This window comes from Frieseomelitta varia, unplaced genomic scaffold (assembly GCF_011392965.1).
Source record: "Frieseomelitta varia isolate USP_RPSP 00005682 unplaced genomic scaffold, Fvar_1.2 scaffold_251, whole genome shotgun sequence".
Taxonomy (NCBI): Eukaryota; Metazoa; Arthropoda; class Insecta; order Hymenoptera; family Apidae; genus Frieseomelitta; species Frieseomelitta varia.
The window spans coordinates 160,157-175,707 of NW_025109981.1; the positions used below are offsets into that span (position 1 = coordinate 160,157).

The window sequence follows — 15,551 nt, forward strand, 5'->3', positions numbered from 1 at the left end:
TTTATACTATGATAAAGATCTGAATAAAGTAGATCATTAATCAGAGTACTAAGAGAGGCACCCATTAAATATCCAATTTATTCGGTATTATATATGCAAAGTTTAAAATCAGTTGAGCTTTGGAGCATGTTTGATTTATTGAAAAGACAAAATAAAGTTTTATGTTATTGTGTTGAAATTTTATTGAAAGATAGAAATTTGTTTCAAGATATGATATACTTTGCGCAAGTGCTTTTACATTGTCGAAATAATAGCATTTGAAATATTTTATTTGGGTTAATAACTATGTTCATCTTAACTCGGGATTACCCACATGAGAGTCTAGTCGCCGGGATGTACCTGCGCTAGACCCCCAGGTGAGTAATCCCGGGTTAAATGTCCTTATTTTCGGAGGTATACAAAATTTTTTTTAAACAATTCAGTACAAATTAGGCAACTCCGTAACAATTTTAGTTACGGAGATTTGAGGGTTATCCCTATTTTTCTTTTTAGATATTTTTTTGTTCCATTAATCGATGCAACCCGATGTTCTTTATGAAAAACTATTGGTTTAGTAGATATTTTAACTGTAATTTTATAAAATCTATACATAAAAGACAAGAATATTACTCCTGTTTTTCCTCATCTTTGATACAATAGATTTTATAGAATTAAGATCAAAGTATTTAAATTAACTACGTTTCAATATATATAAGTTATTGTAATATATAAGTTCGATATATATATTACTGTTTGTCTATTAGAATACTATCAACATTATTGGTTAAAATTCGCAGATCGTGTCGCCATCTGTTGAAATGAAACGATCATCATCAAACGATTGGAACGACCTCTATTCTAGTATTCTTATTTACAGATACGAAAATTGACTATAAGAAGGAAATTAATAACCTATTTCTTTATTTACTTATTTATAATATATATAAACAATTGATTTATTACGCTTACATTTTAGCGGAATAATAATCTAAAATATTGGCTAATTGATAAGAAGATTAACAATCTAATGATTGTGTTCATGGGAATTAAAATTCTCTTTCATTGCATTAAATCCATTAAAAGGTATCATATTTCTATATATAGTTTCGTATTTTCTTAGGTAATTAATCGCATAGAACAGAGAAAAATTAGATTCGATTTAGTTCGTCATTAAAAATTTTTCGAAACCTTAGTAAAATATGAAGTTTCCTATTTTACGTACGTGCATATATGTGATACGATAACTATGACATGGTTTTAATCTGCATTCATAAGTCTCGCTAGTCAACTAACGGATTAGCATAATACAGTTAAGTATTATGGAATTAGAGCACTGTGTCTCTATGGCTTTTGTCATAAATATTATAGCGAAACTTGACCGAGATCTCAAGATCTCGAGATTGATTTTTAAATCTTTCTGTTACATGTTTGTTTGGAATGGAAACCGAGATTAATCTTTATGTAGACAACGAAAAGAATTGCAGATTACAGTGGAACAAAATACAGTAGATCCTCGAACTCCGAACACAATACATTCTAAGAAACGATTTATCGAATCTGGACTTAATAACTTACGACTAAATAAGAAAAGAGTGCATTTCTAAAAGTATGAAATAAAATATTAATCTGATATGTCAGGTATAATTAATTTTGTTATTTAATGTTGTGTAATAAGAGTTAATTGACTAATAGTCCTATACTGTTCTAAAATCTCAAGATACGTACATATTTGTCACTCAAGGAAGTATGTTATTACTGTATATCATTATATTTGATTCAGGTATTCCGATGAATGTCAGAAAAGTGACCTGCTCCGAAGCAAATATTTAATGCGTCATTTATTTTCAACGCGTTAGGATGAATTTAAACATCTTCACGTAGCAAGATCGAGTCTTAATTGTCATCTATTCAACTAGAACGCAATGAACTAACATTAGAGAGTTGTGTGTAGATATCGGTAAGTAGATTTAGAAATTACTCTCACTATTGTTAATCTTAATACCTAAATAACAGTAATAAAATATAAGACGTGTCTTCGAAATTAAACTTCGATACAACCGATGTACAATCATAATCATTATACGCTAAGAATCTTGGAAAACGGTGTTGAATTTTCTTTAGAAGATTACAGGATTTCTCCGCGCTTGACGACATGTTGTCATTGGAGCAACACAATTGACAGGAAAGCTAGAATCGCTCAAGAAAAGGTGGTTTCGTTCGTTGGCTGGATTCAACAAAAGGATGCATTCGTAATGTGGGGGTAAATTTTCTTGGACTAATTGTAAGGCGGCAGACAACGACCTCGCGGTAAAGAAGGTATGACTCATCGTCCGGCTATACGAAGCGGCGTGGCACGGTGTCTCGCTTCGTGAATTCGACCTAACTCGAGACAGTGGTTACCAATTGCTGTAACTCACGTTTCGCTCAAGCCTCGATTCCAGCAGCGACATTCCCCAATTCGTTTTATCGATCTGCAAGATCAAATTCGTCATTCGCGCGAAATAGAAGATCAGAACAGATCATAGCGTTCATTGTTTTCCGAATCGATGTCGTTTCAAATATCGACTCGTCGGATTGTAATTGTAACTGGAATTGGTGAGAACAACCCAGTAGTTGAACGCAAAGAGAGACATGCAGTTCTCGTGCCACGAGACGGGGGTGAGTTACAATAATAGAAAAAGGGATTTTTACAGCGGCAGGGGATCGTGAGACGCTGGTGAGCACAGCTGGAGACACGCGATGCGACTAATCGTGTCGCGCTTTTCAACGGGAATAACAATCAAGAAAGACGAGTGACACACTACGTTTTTCAGAGTGATTCACGAGACGAAATCTCTCTGTCTGCCTTTTTTCGCCTCTTCTTCTTTTTAAAACGGTATTCGAAGAACGCGTGGAATTCATCTGATAATTCCGCACGAATTTTATTTACCTAATAACAGCAGCGTGTAGTCGCGAAGGACGTTCTCGCGATCAAATTACATTTCCGGTGGATGTAACTCCGAGTCCATCGAACCGGATATCCTGCTGCTCTTGCCTCTCGGTCGACGATTGCATTTTCGAACTCGCAAGTGAATCATCATTGCGCGAAGCCCCTTTTAGCCTTGTAAAATCATCGATTGATAGTATGATTCGATAGATTGGATTGCATTAGGAGAAAAGATAAGAACTCTAGTAAGAAAACAGAAGACGAAGGAAAAGGAGGAGAGGGAAAAGTTTGGCAGATCCGTTGGAAGCTTGAGCCGTGTCATTGACCATAGCCGTAGCTTCAGACACTTGGAATTGCTCCAAACACACACACAAGAATAAATTCGGATCATTTAGAATATGATATGAAACTTAAAATTCTTGAAAGTTTTGATTGCCTTTGGTATCTTGAGAGTTATCACAAGGTTTAATTACCATGAGTATTAATGATAACTCAAACTTCCTGAATTTTCTTTAATATTCATGCACTCATTATTAAACTGCTGAACTAACATCAATTGTTAAATTTATATTTTCATTAACAATAAATTTAATTTACCCAGTAAATATTGTAACAAGTGCTATATTTCGGATATTTTATGTATTTTTATATATGTGCATTCTTTTATCATGAATGGATAAAAAACTTCAAGACTTCCAAGAGTTCGAAACTCTGTGTCACGTTCAAAATGATTCGAATTTATTGTCAAATGTGTCAGATCCCATCACTACGTATCGTCCTGTCGAGGCTGTCGGTCGTCACGTCGCCGCCGTCGACTCGTGCGACGTACCACGCCGGTTGGAGAATTTTCTCCCCCTCCGTATCGTCCGTACAGCCAAGCTAGAAGCGCATCGGGTAACCGAGTGGAGAGTCGACCTCAGGACACCGACACGGGCACGTTTCGTCGTCAGTTTTGTTCCGCAGGCTCCACTCCACTGTTGCACTCCTGCGCGACACTCGTCTGCACTCGGTTCGCTGCACACGTTCTCGCTGCAACGGACATCACACACACCAAGGACGCTTCCTCGTCGCGAGTCTATTCTATTCTCACTCTCTCCCTCTCTCTCTCTCCCTCTCGCTTCGACCCCTGTCGAAGGATATCAACGGAGCTGTTCACTTGACCGGCGCACCTATTTTTCTTGGCTCGCGAAGGGAAAGGTCAGCTTCGATATGAGGGAGATCGTGCATCTGCAAGCTGGACAATGTGGAAACCAGATCGGCGCGAAGGTAGGTTGTTTTACTAACACCCTCACGAATTCGCCGATCTTAATCCTTTGGAGACGAACTTTACATATGTGTCTGCGTTCGTAACTGTTACAAATTTTCGGAGTCAATGGGGTCTGATTTGAAAAATGTATCACTCAGATGCAAAGTTACGCGTATGTTAAAAGACTAGGTGGTACGTATCATTGAAAATTAGAATGGATTTCAAAATGGTTTTTGAAAGCTCAGTGTTAAATAATACACGCATGGAGGCTCCAAAGGGTTAATTTCTTTGTATCCAATTTGTACAGAAAATAAGTGCAAGTGCGATCATACGATGTGAAAATTTAAGAGAATATAAGGAAAAAACGAATATACACAAGTTGATGAAAGAAACAGAATATCTAAAATTATGACAGAGGTCTTGAAAGATAGTCTTAAAGATAGGGTTCACGTGTAATTTGCGGATTTCGGATTTGAACAATCGATTTCCCTATCGAGAAAAAGTCTATCTTATCAGTGTAGCAGTAATTTAAAGGCTCTGTAATATTGAAAGCTGAAAATTTGTTGAAAAGTTCGACGTTGATTCTTGAAGTTTTAATGCTGACGTTACTGATAGAGTAATTTATTTTTTGAACTACTATTGGTGTTGGGATTTCACCGTCAGAACAATGAATAAAAAGAAAAAAGACAGAAAACCGAGCTCTTTTGTCATCTTTTCTTTTCTTGTCTCCTTCGAGCTTACCCTAAAATCGATTCAACGTTTCTGCCCCTTTCGGAACTTTCCTCTTTACGATTCGACACGTATGTACGCATAATTTCTTTCTGTCTGTCTCGCTCTCTCCATGCGCTCTCAGTCGAATTAAAGATAAGGCGTCGGCGGCAGCGAGCAATGAGATGGAATTTAAAGTGTCGCTCGCTTCAATATCCTCGTGACAAAGAGCCATTCCTGTTCGAGAATGCATGCTCGACGCATGTGTATTCACACATTCGTTCTCTATTATACATTATTGTGCATAAATAGTTGAACGTCTAGTGCTGTTTGATAAATTATATAAAAAAAATTGATATCTTTGTTTCGTTTCTGTAGTTACAATCAACAAAAATTTTTCTACACATTACCACATATAACTGAGGTAATTTTAGCAGAGCTAAAATTAATCTGAAACACAACAAGGAGTGTATATCTGTGTCATATTTTTAATAAATGGCTGACATTTCAATAAACTTTTTGAATGTAACTAAGAGCATATATTTTATGTTAATGTTATTTAAAATCACTAAAATGTCTCCGCGAAATTAATCTTCAGGCAAATTTTTAATTTTACTATATTAATTAATAATATATATATATTATATCATATTGTATATTATAATTGATGCTGATACTGTGTATGTTACAATTTTATTGAAAAGATTCGCGTGATTTCTGTCTTACGTAGTTACAATGCTATTCAAATATTTATGCACGATGGAAAGAATTGAAATAAATGGAATTTTCGTTCTCTCGAATACATAAATACATGAAAGTCGATAGAACGATACCTACGTGACTAGCGATGAAAATTAGATGCTCAACAATACAACAGTGAGAAAGCCTTCAGATCAATATTTCATGCTTTCTTCGCTTTTTATCTTTACGTACAAATTGAAATAACACCGTGCACGGTATTTCGCGCTCCAAGACGATTTCGCGTGACTCTCCCATGCGGAAAACGATCGGTTAACCCGGCCAACTGTAAATTGCATCTCGAACAAAGGGGGACTCGTCTGTTCGGGCAATTGCGGGGAAAACGTAACGAGTAGTAATCCTAATTGGACGCGTCGCTTCGACAATTTAGCGTTTAGAGTGGAAAAAATGCAGTCGAGTCGCGTGAAACGCTCGTCGTCACCGCGTCGCACCATCCAGAGAATCACGATGTGTACGTACTATTAATAGAAGAAGGAGAAAATAGCGAGGGCGAGACGAATGGAGAACACCAGCGTAGATCAAGGGAGGCTAAATCTCGACGAATTTACTCCGAGTTGGGAGCAGAGTCACCGTCAATTTCCCGTTTACCCGTTTTTAAACGAATCGCGGTTTCCTCTTGTTCATCTATCATCCTCAGACTTTTACTTTGCGAACAGAGAGGAAATAGAATGGAATAGAGAACGAAGGAGAGAATTACGAGTAGACTGCGGATTTGTGCGTTTATGAGAAATTTAGAGACGTGCCAAAAATCTACAGAATATATATTTAAATTGTAAAAATATATGAAACGTCTAGTGCAAGTTTCAGTAATTAATTATGTGAAATATAATGTACTTGTTGTAATACATGGCAATGGAAGCAAATTTTAACTAGAATTCTTTTAATTGTGTTTACAGAAACTTGAATTAATTGATAAAAATTCGCAGTCTAGCGACGAAATAAAGAAGCGATTATCGTTATGGCTCTTTATTATGGTACGCGTTGAAATACGTTGCGATGTATGATATACTTGAATCTTATAATGTACATGAGCAATTTGTGTAACCACTAGGTTAATTCGTTCCTAGCTCTTTTAATACTGCGATATTAGAAAATCTGTTTCTGTGGGTTAATTACCTTTTTGTATATTTCATTTGTCTAATTTTTTTTATTTTTTATAATCTCCAATTATTGATGATATTGGTATAGGAATTAATTAACAACTCGCCACATATTTATCGACTTTGCTAGGAAACTAATTTCTACAAATAATACTGTAGTTGGGAAATAATTTTGATACTAATAATTTTATTAGTATCATTAATTAATTATTAACTATTAATAATTTTAAATAATAATACGATGAATGAAGAAAAATCAGTGACGTGTAGAAGTGAACTGTAACTGATAGTAGATTCCATGAAAACTACGTTCGATGCGTGCATCGTAACAAGCTTCGTAACGCGTACAAGTACCTTTAGGGTTTTACGTACGGTGTGTGCGTCACCGCGTGCAATATCCTGTCGAATTTCCGACGTTTGCCAATAATGGCGACACGTTTCTCTCAACACGCACTTGTTGCTTACATTACAGTTCTGGGAAGTGATCTCTGAGGAGCATGGCATCGATCAATCGGGCATCTATCACGGGGACAGCGATCTGCAACTGGAGCGGATTTCCGTCTACTATAACGAGGCTTCTGGTAAGAAAAATTCCACAGTTCTTCTTCCCTTCTGTTCAACAAGAAAAATGAGGGAGGGAGGGGGGGGGGGGCACGAGACGAATCGCGAAGCTTCCTCTGAAAAGGTTCGCGGATTTCGCGCGCTCTGAAATAGAAACTGGCCGCGCGAATGCGACACGCTGGAACGTGGCAAAAAACAAGCGACAGAGCGACGAACGCGCGTTTCGCGACGAAAATAGCCTCGCTTTGTCCGTTCACCAGGCTTGGCTGTCGACATCCTGGACGCGAAACATCGGGCAAACCGAGATGCTCCAAGATGCTCCAAGATGCTCCACCCAATCGTGGAAAATCATCGAGTAATGAAATAGCGCGCGTCGTGTTGTTTCGTCGACCAATTTAGTCGCGACATGGTCAGTTTTGGTAGAATGACAATCGACGTGTCGAAGTTGCTTAGTATGAAGGACGATACGCGCGGCGCGTTGGTTTTGGAAGCGTGTCCGGCCCCGCGTTCTTCCATTTATGGACGAAAATCGAAACGGAAGTATTCTTTCGCTGACGGTATATACAGGGTGTTCATAAAGTCTCTTTACAATTTCAAGAATTTATTACAAAGGAAAGTGGCATGCACCATTTTCATGTGCTTCGTGCAACTGATGGTGTCCATACCAGAGTATTAAAGAAAACTTAAATATAGACGTCTCATTCTCTAATAATTTCCACCCATCCTGTCTTTTCATTTGCCTTTGTAATAGATTTTTGAAATTGTAAAGAGACTTTATGGTCACCCACATGGAGTTATGTTAAAGATATCGTGTATCGAACAAAAATACGGGACATCGCTGATCTAAAGCAGAAAGTCACTGATGCCATTGCCACCATTGATGAGGGTATGCTGGCAAAAAATCGAGTACCGTCTTGATGTGCTTCGTGCAACTAATGGTGCCCATATAGAGATGTATTAAATGAGACAGAAAGAAAACTTAAATATACACGTCTCATTTTGTAATAATTTCCACCCATCCTGTCTTTTCATTTGTCTTTGTAATAGATTTTTGAAATTGTAAAGAGACTTTATGGTCACCCTGTATTATCACGCATAACGTTGCAGTGGCGACCTCGACGAACGGTGGAAAGTACGTGCCGAGAGCGATTCTTCTGGACCTGGAACCAGGAACGATGGACGCCGTACGATCAGGAGCGTACGGGAAGCTGTTCCGGCCGGATAACTTCGTGTTCGGGCAGTCAGGCGCAGGGAACAACTGGGCGAAGGGACATTACACCGAGGGCGCGGAGCTGGTCGACTCGGTGTTGGACGTAGTCAGGAAGGAATGCGAGAACTGCGACTGCCTGCAAGGCTTTCAGCTGACTCACTCGCTCGGCGGTGGTACGGGATCCGGCATGGGGACGTTGCTCATCTCGAAGATTCGCGAGGAATACCCGGATCGGATAATGAACACATATTCGGTGATGCCATCGCCCAAAGTATCCGACACGGTGGTGGAGCCGTACAACGCCACCCTGTCGGTTCATCAGCTGGTGGAGAACACCGACGAGACCTACTGCATCGACAACGAAGCGCTCTACGACATCTGCTTCCGCACGTTGAAGGTTTCGAATCCCAGCTATGGCGACTTAAATCATCTAGTCTCGCTGACCATGTCTGGCGTGACTACCTGCCTCAGGTTTCCCGGACAGTTGAACGCCGATTTGAGAAAACTCGCTGTGAACATGGTACCGTTTCCACGTTTGCACTTCTTCATGCCGGGCTTCGCGCCATTAACCTCCAGATCCATGCAACAGTATTCCGCGCTCTCGGTGCCGGAGCTTACACAGCAAATGTTCGACGCGAAGAACATGATGGCCGCGTGCGATCCGAGACACGGCCGATATCTCACCGTGGCCGCCGTGTTCCGCGGCAGAATGTCGATGAAGGAAGTCGACGAGCAAATGCTCAGCGTGCAGAACAAGAACAGCTCGTACTTCGTCGAGTGGATACCGAACAACGTGAAGACGGCCGTCTGCGACATACCGCCCAAGGGTTTGAAGATGTCCTCCACCTTCATCGGCAACACCACCGCCATTCAGGAGCTGTTCAAGCGAATCTCCGAGCAGTTCACCGCCATGTTCCGCAGGAAAGCGTTCTTGCACTGGTACACTGGAGAGGGTATGGACGAGATGGAGTTCACCGAGGCCGAGTCGAACATGAACGATCTGGTCTCGGAGTACCAGCAGTACCAGGAAGCCACCGCCGAGGAGGATTTCGAAGCGGAGGAGTGCGCCGACGACTTTGAGACTTGCGACCAAGAGTAAATCGACCGCCGGATCTGTCTTTCCCTTCGAAGCAGCTACTTCTTCGCCGAAGAGCGAGACCAGTTTCCTCCTTTTCTCCTTTCTTCGTTCTCGTCTCGATTCGGTGGTAGATCTTACACGAATTCTCTCTCTCTCTCTCTTTTATACTTTTTGTACGTGAAATGCATTTCATTACCGAGAATAGAACGGTCGCGAACACCACACCCGGTTACTCACTGTATCCTACTTCGCGAATATTGACAAGGTCGAGTAGGAAGTAAAGAGATGTTATTAGACTTCTCGGGATACATCGATGGAAAGCGAAGTAGCAAGACCAGACACCAAAGCAAAATCTCGAGCCAAAAATCTACCCATTCACCGACAACTGTATCGCATGCGTATTAATCGTGGCACGCGTTTCGCAATGTAACGTAAGTTTGTTCCTTACTGCAGAAATATACGTTTCTTTTTTTTTTCAATTATTTCCCCTTCTCTCTGCGTCTCGTTCGTACCTCGTCGAATCAGTCCTCGTCCTCCATCATCGCCAGATCGTCCTCGACGATCGTAGTTTCGGCCACCGCTTCTTGCTGACGTTGATACTCCGAGACGAGGTCGTGGATCGTCGATCGGCAGTCGGAAAATTCGGCCTCGTCCATTCCCTCGGCCGCGTACCAATGCAAGTACGCTCGTTTCTTCAACATGTCGTCGAACGCGCTCGCTAATTTTTTAAACGATTCCTGTATCGCTGTCGTGTTCGATATCAAGCTGGCGCTCATGGAGAGTCCCCGCGGAGCGACGTCGCACATCGCGGTCTGTACGTTGTTCGGTATCCATTCGACGAAGTACGGACTGTTTCTGTCTCGTATGTTCAACATTTGCTCGTCGACCAGCTGCAAGCACACCCGAGCAGGTCGTCAGATTCGTTTCTCTAAAGCTTGATTCACGCCAGCGGTCAAATTCGAATCCGAATCGATACTAATCCGCAAATTATAACGCAAATTAGGACGTGGATATTAAAACTATTGATACCCATTTGGTAATTCTATGAAAGTATTGGTACTTGTTGCTATCGAAAATCAGAACTTACCATTTTTTTTTATGAAATCTGTGGTACATCTTGAACTTGTGCAACGGCACAAGGATTGAATATAGTACTGTACAGATTATATAGGTAAGAAGAATTGGTTAATTCAACGTGCTGAACAAGTCATCCTAATTTTAAAGAAATTAAATGTTGTTTGTTCGCTGTCTCAATAAACTTTCATTCGATCGAATCATACGTAACGATACTGACTTTAACCGCTAGTGTGAATCAGGCTTAATCCCCGCTGCGATCCTTGAACGTTCACATCTAATTATATTTACGAGATTTATAACTTTTTTTTGGAGGACAACGTTTAACACGAAAAGAGAAAAAAAGAAACTCTAACTGCACGGAATTTTTTTTCAATCTAAAAAAAGGAAGGAATCGTTTATTTCAATTGTTAAACACAAAATACTCCTCAAAATGAAAAGGAAGTAGTATTTAAATAAATTCTTTCTTACGGAGTTTTAAATGAAATTCATTGAAACGCATCTTTGGGTGGGTTAAAAAATATGCCACCGTGCGTTAACTGTCGAAAAAAAAAAAAAAAAAAATGTGAGACAATTTTAAACCCACCTGATCCCAAAGAGTTAAACTCGAGTCCTTCCTTTTTTTTTTAAAGAAATCATTTTTTTTAGAGAATCAAACAAGGAACGCATTAGGGTTAAAACGGCTGCGTTTCCCGACCTTGGTCGACATCCTGCCCCTAAAGATCGCAGCCACCGTGAGGAACTTGGCCAGCCTCGGGTCGCAGTAAACGAACATGTTGTTCGCGTGAAATAGCCTCTGCGTCAGTTCCGGAACCGTCAGGATCGTGTACGGGCGGGCACTTCGCGAGAGGAGCGGCGCGTACGCCGGCACGAAGAAGTGAAGCCTGGGGAATGGCACCAGGTTGACCAGCAATTTCCTCAGATCGGTATTCAGTTGGCCGGGGAATCTGAAGCAGGCCGTGATGCCTGACACGTAATTGGATATCAAGTGATTCAGATCGTTGAACGTCGGCGTGGCGAGTTTTAGGACGTGCGTGCATATGTGATGCAGCGCCCGATTGTCGATGCAAAACGTTTGGTCGGTGCACTCGATCGATTTGCTCAGGCTGAGCATCGCGTTGTACGGCTCTACCACCACGTCCGACATCAACGGCGACGGTATCACGCTGTACGTCTTTAGTATCCTCTCCGGATATTCCTCCTTCAGCTTGGTCATCAGCAACGCGGACGTTCCGCCGCCGGTTCCGCCGCTCAGTGAATGAACCATTTGAATACCTAAAATGTTAAACTAAACTAAACTAAAACTAGATAGACAGTTTGTAAGAACTTTTTATATATCGTGGATATATTGTGTTTGTCGTGCGAAACATTTCGACGTTTCATTGGCAGATGCTTGATCATTCTAATTGTATTGATCAATTTCTTGCGCTGGAATTACGTGCCACGTCCCAAAATTGCAATACCTTTTTTCAGTTTTAAGTATATTTAAATATAACCTAGGCAAAAGAAATGATGAGTTTGTTACTTCTTAATAATTTCTATGTGATATCATGCCGACACGAGTTCAAACGAAAAAGAAAGCGACGAATTATTGTACACGGTTCGGTCACTCGTTATGGTCCGCGAACCAGTTGCCAGCGCAAGGTGTTGGATCATCCAAGGAGTATAACATCAAAGACCACGTTTCCTTTCGTGTCTTTTCATCTGCATATACGACTGAGTCGTGACTATTATACGCTTGTTAATAAATTTAAATTAAATTAAATTAAATATTCGAGAATTGGAATACAGGAATATATTCGTAAAAGTTCTTTTGCAATGTAGTGTTCGAATACTTTCGTGAGCCATATTCGATCATTTGTAACGACAACAGCAGCAACAACCGAGACGACGACAACGAACCTTGCATCAAATCGCAGGCCTCGACTTCCGAACGAATCAGATCCAACGCAACATCGGCCAATTCGGCGCCCTCGGTGTAGTAACCTTTTGCCCAATTGTTCGCCGCGCCAGCCTGACCTGCAGCCATATTGTCAGGCTTGAACAGTCTTCCACACGGACCCGACATCACCGCGTTCAAGCTTCCTGGATCGAGATCAACCAAAATAGCTCTCGGAACGTATCTACGACCTAAGGGAAGCTTTCCTTCGTCGTTGATCCCCATCTACTTACACGATGTCTCGAAACAAATACCTGGCCCTTCTACGAAATACACGTTTATCCGTTGCAGCTGGAGCTCGGAATCTCCTTGGAACATCCCGTCCACGGTCAGACCGTGCTCGTCCGAGACCACTTCCCAAAACTACGAGGCAAAGTCAAAAATCGCACGCCGGAAATGGGGTTAGTAAACGGAATTCACGTTTGGTTACCTTCGAGCCGATGTTATTCCCACATTGGCCAACTTGCACGTGTACGATCTCGCGCATCTTTCTTATTTTTATGTTTCTCTTTTAGGCGTTCTCGACGATGAATTTTTGGTTGAATTTCGTTCGAAAGGGGGAAGGAAGGAGGGTGAAGAAACGTGACGTTCGGCGAACGATTGAAACGTGACGTGAAAGGGTGAAGTTCACTCCCGTCGAGTCATCGTTACTTCGATTTCTCGCGACGCAGCAGAAACGCAAGAGACGAGGAACGATCTTCGATCGTTCAAATTCACGCGATATTTCAGATGCCATAAAGAATATCTATTAAACGTTCAACAAAGGTAATACAACGTTTTTCTAAGTTACTTACAAAATATGTATACTCGTGTATTCGTGTATATGCTGTTGGCGCGTGCGCGTGTTTTCCGTGTGTCCGTGTGTGAGTAAATCTATCATCATAATATAAGGTGTATCATGCGAGCATTTTCATTGGTGGCATGTGTGTACATTATACATACGTAAAAATTCGTCGAAAATAACAAATGTAAAAAGATTAATGTACAAATGGAAAACCAGCTGGTCGAGGGGAGGAAAAAAAAAAAAAAATACAACGGTAAGAAAAATCTCGTTCGCGAAACTGTTTAGTTCGCGGCGGTGGCGGTTGTTAGGTTGATCGACGAGGAATTCGCAGTGAACATCATCTCGTCTCGTTTCGCTTCCACCCTTTCACTTCTCGGTCTCCTCCTCCTCGTCGAAATCACTCTCGTCCCTCACGGTGGCCTCTTGGTACTGCTGATACTCCGAGATCAGATCGTTCATGTTCGACTCGGCCTCGGTGAACTCCATCTCGTCCATACCCTCTCCAGTGTACCAATGAAGGAAAGCTTTTCTCCTGAACATGGCGGTGAATTGTTCGGAGATTCTCTTGAACAACTCCTGGATAGCCGTCGAATTGCCGATGAAGGTGGCCGACATCTTCAAGCCACGTGGTGGGATGTCGCAGACGGCCGTTTTCACGTTGTTCGGGATCCACTCGACAAAGTAGGAGCTGTTCTTGTTTTGAATGTTGAGCATTTGCTCGTCGACTTCCTTCATTGACATTCTGCCACGGAAGATCGCTGCTACTGTGAGGTATCTGCCATGTCTTGGATCGCACGCTGCCATCATGTTCTTCGTGTCGAACATCTGTTGAGTGAGCTCGGGCACAGAGAGAGCTCTGTACTGTTGGCTGCCGCGGGATGTAAGCGGTGCGAAACCTGGCATGAAGAAATGGAGCCGTGGGAACGGTACCATGTTCACGGCGAGTTTCCTCAGATCGGCGTTCAACTGGCCGGGAAATCTGAGGCAGGTGGTTACCCCGGACATCGTCGCCGACACCAAATGATTCAGATCCCCGTACGTCGGTGTGGATAACTTGAGCGTGCGGAAACAAATGTCGTAGAGCGCCTCGTTGTCGATGCAGTAAGCTTGATCGGTGTTCTCCACCAATTGATGGACCGACAGGGTCGCGTTGTACGGCTCGACCACCGTGTCCGACACCTTCGGCGACGGCACCACCGAGAACGTGCTCATTATCCTGTCGGGATATTCTTCGCGAATTTTCGAGATGAGCAGTGTTCCCATACCGGACCCGGTACCACCGCCCAAAGAGTGGGTCAGTTGAAACCCTTGCAGGCAGTCGCAACTCTCCGCCTCCTTCCTCACCACGTCGAGCACCGAGTCGACGAGTTCCGCGCCCTCCGTGTAATGTCCCTTCGCCCAGTTGTTACCGGCTCCGGACTGCCCGAATACAAAGTTGTCCGGTCTGAATATCTGTCCGAACGGGCCCGAGCGCACCGAGTCCATCGTGCCTGGCTCCAAATCGACGAGTATGGCACGTGGCACGTACATTCCTCCGGACGCCTCGTTGTAGTACACGTTGATCCTTTCCAACTGCAAGTCCGAGTTGCCGTGGTAGATGCCGTACGGATCGATGCCATGCTCGTCCGAGATCACCTCCCAGAACTAACATTCGTCAACGAGTTAACGAGTGCAAGAGAGCTAGTCAAAGGTTTGGATCGTCGAACGACGAACGCGAACGCGAACACGGTAGGTTAGTTAGGTTACTCGATCCCAATGTCGATGATCTTTTCGTACGAACCAACCCACTCGCAGATGTTTCGCGGATGTGGCACACTGACCTTGGCACCGATTTGGTTGCCACACTGTCCGGCTTGTATGTGCACGATCTCTCGCATCTTCGAGTCGTCAGATACGCGGCGGCGGGAAGGAGAAACGTCCCCGAAATTTCAACAACAGCCAGATCGAGATCGCTGAGAAACATCCACGAAGATGGTGGTGGTGGTGGTGGTGGTGGTACGAGGATCGGTTTCGGGGACGTCCAAAGGCGGGGAACAGATTCGTGACTTCTCGTCGACGTCGACGCGAACGTACGCGGTTGTCGAATGCGTCGTTTCGCGCAAACAGAAACAGACGAACGTTCGTCTCACCTTGGTGACGCGCGATCGCGCTCTAATCGCGATCCTATTCGTCACACTTCCCCGGTCT

General features: G+C 42.6%; 4 protein-coding genes across 4 annotated transcripts; 1 reads left to right on the top strand and 3 right to left on the bottom strand.

Annotated features, from left to right (window-relative positions):
- Positions 1–3,676: 3,676 nt before the first annotated feature.
- LOC122528490 (tubulin beta chain-like) lies at positions 3,677–10,046 on the top strand. The gene is made up of 3 exons (XM_043653692.1): positions 3,677–4,171; positions 7,191–7,299; positions 8,387–10,046. Exons 1-3 carry the CDS (start codon positions 4,115–4,117, stop codon positions 9,586–9,588), a joined length of 1,368 nt encoding a protein of 455 aa, XP_043509627.1. The 5' UTR covers positions 3,677–4,114; the 3' UTR covers positions 9,589–10,046.
- Positions 10,047–10,088: 42 nt separating this feature from the next.
- Positions 10,089–12,805, bottom strand: LOC122528502 (tubulin beta chain-like). The gene is made up of 3 exons (XM_043653720.1): positions 12,544–12,805; positions 11,339–11,916; positions 10,089–10,457 (listed from the first exon to the last, which is right to left on the bottom strand). Exons 1-3 carry the CDS (start codon positions 12,803–12,805, stop codon positions 10,089–10,091), a joined length of 1,209 nt encoding a protein of 402 aa, XP_043509655.1.
- Positions 12,806–13,156, bottom strand: LOC122528515 (tubulin beta-4B chain-like). Its single transcript, XM_043653745.1, has 2 exons — positions 13,011–13,156; positions 12,806–12,943 (listed from the first exon to the last, which is right to left on the bottom strand). The coding sequence occupies exons 1-2, from the start codon at positions 13,065–13,067 to the stop codon at positions 12,806–12,808; spliced, it is 195 nt and encodes a 64-aa protein (XP_043509680.1). The 5' UTR covers positions 13,068–13,156.
- A 147-nt stretch (positions 13,157–13,303) lies between these two features.
- On the bottom strand, positions 13,304–15,394 carry LOC122528516 (tubulin beta chain-like). Its single transcript, XM_043653746.1, has 2 exons — positions 15,185–15,394; positions 13,304–15,008 (listed from the first exon to the last, which is right to left on the bottom strand). The coding sequence occupies exons 1-2, from the start codon at positions 15,239–15,241 to the stop codon at positions 13,731–13,733; spliced, it is 1,335 nt and encodes a 444-aa protein (XP_043509681.1). The 5' UTR covers positions 15,242–15,394; the 3' UTR covers positions 13,304–13,730.
- Positions 15,395–15,551: the final 157 nt, after the last annotated feature.

What these genes read in the sequence shown, in the direction of transcription:
- LOC122528502 (XM_043653720.1), bottom strand. Translation starts at nt 12,805, where the DNA reads ATGGGGATCAACGACGAAGGAAAGCTTCCCTTAGGTCGTAGATACGTT. An exon ending in GGCCTGCGATTTGATGCAAG is followed by an intron (nt 11,917 to 12,543) that starts GTTCGTTGTCGT and finishes TTAACATTTTAG; the next exon opens with GTATTCAAATGGTTCATTCA. An exon ending in GGGGCAGGATGTCGACCAAG is followed by an intron (nt 10,458 to 11,338) that starts GTCGGGAAACGC and finishes GTGTGCTTGCAG; the next exon opens with CTGGTCGACGAGCAAATGTT.
- LOC122528490 (XM_043653692.1), top strand. Translation starts at nt 4,115, where the DNA reads ATGAGGGAGATCGTGCATCTGCAAGCTGGACAATGTGGAAACCAGATC. An exon ending in GAAACCAGATCGGCGCGAAG is followed by an intron (nt 4,172 to 7,190) that starts GTAGGTTGTTTT and finishes CTTACATTACAG; the next exon opens with TTCTGGGAAGTGATCTCTGA. An exon ending in CTACTATAACGAGGCTTCTG is followed by an intron (nt 7,300 to 8,386) that starts GTAAGAAAAATT and finishes ATAACGTTGCAG; the next exon opens with TGGCGACCTCGACGAACGGT.
- LOC122528516 (XM_043653746.1), bottom strand. Translation starts at nt 15,241, where the DNA reads ATGCGAGAGATCGTGCACATACAAGCCGGACAGTGTGGCAACCAAATC. An exon ending in GCAACCAAATCGGTGCCAAG is followed by an intron (nt 15,009 to 15,184) that starts GTCAGTGTGCCA and finishes GACGAATGTTAG; the next exon opens with TTCTGGGAGGTGATCTCGGA.
- LOC122528515 (XM_043653745.1), bottom strand. Translation starts at nt 13,067, where the DNA reads ATGCGCGAGATCGTACACGTGCAAGTTGGCCAATGTGGGAATAACATC. An exon ending in GGAATAACATCGGCTCGAAG is followed by an intron (nt 12,944 to 13,010) that starts GTAACCAAACGT and finishes TTTGCCTCGTAG; the next exon opens with TTTTGGGAAGTGGTCTCGGA.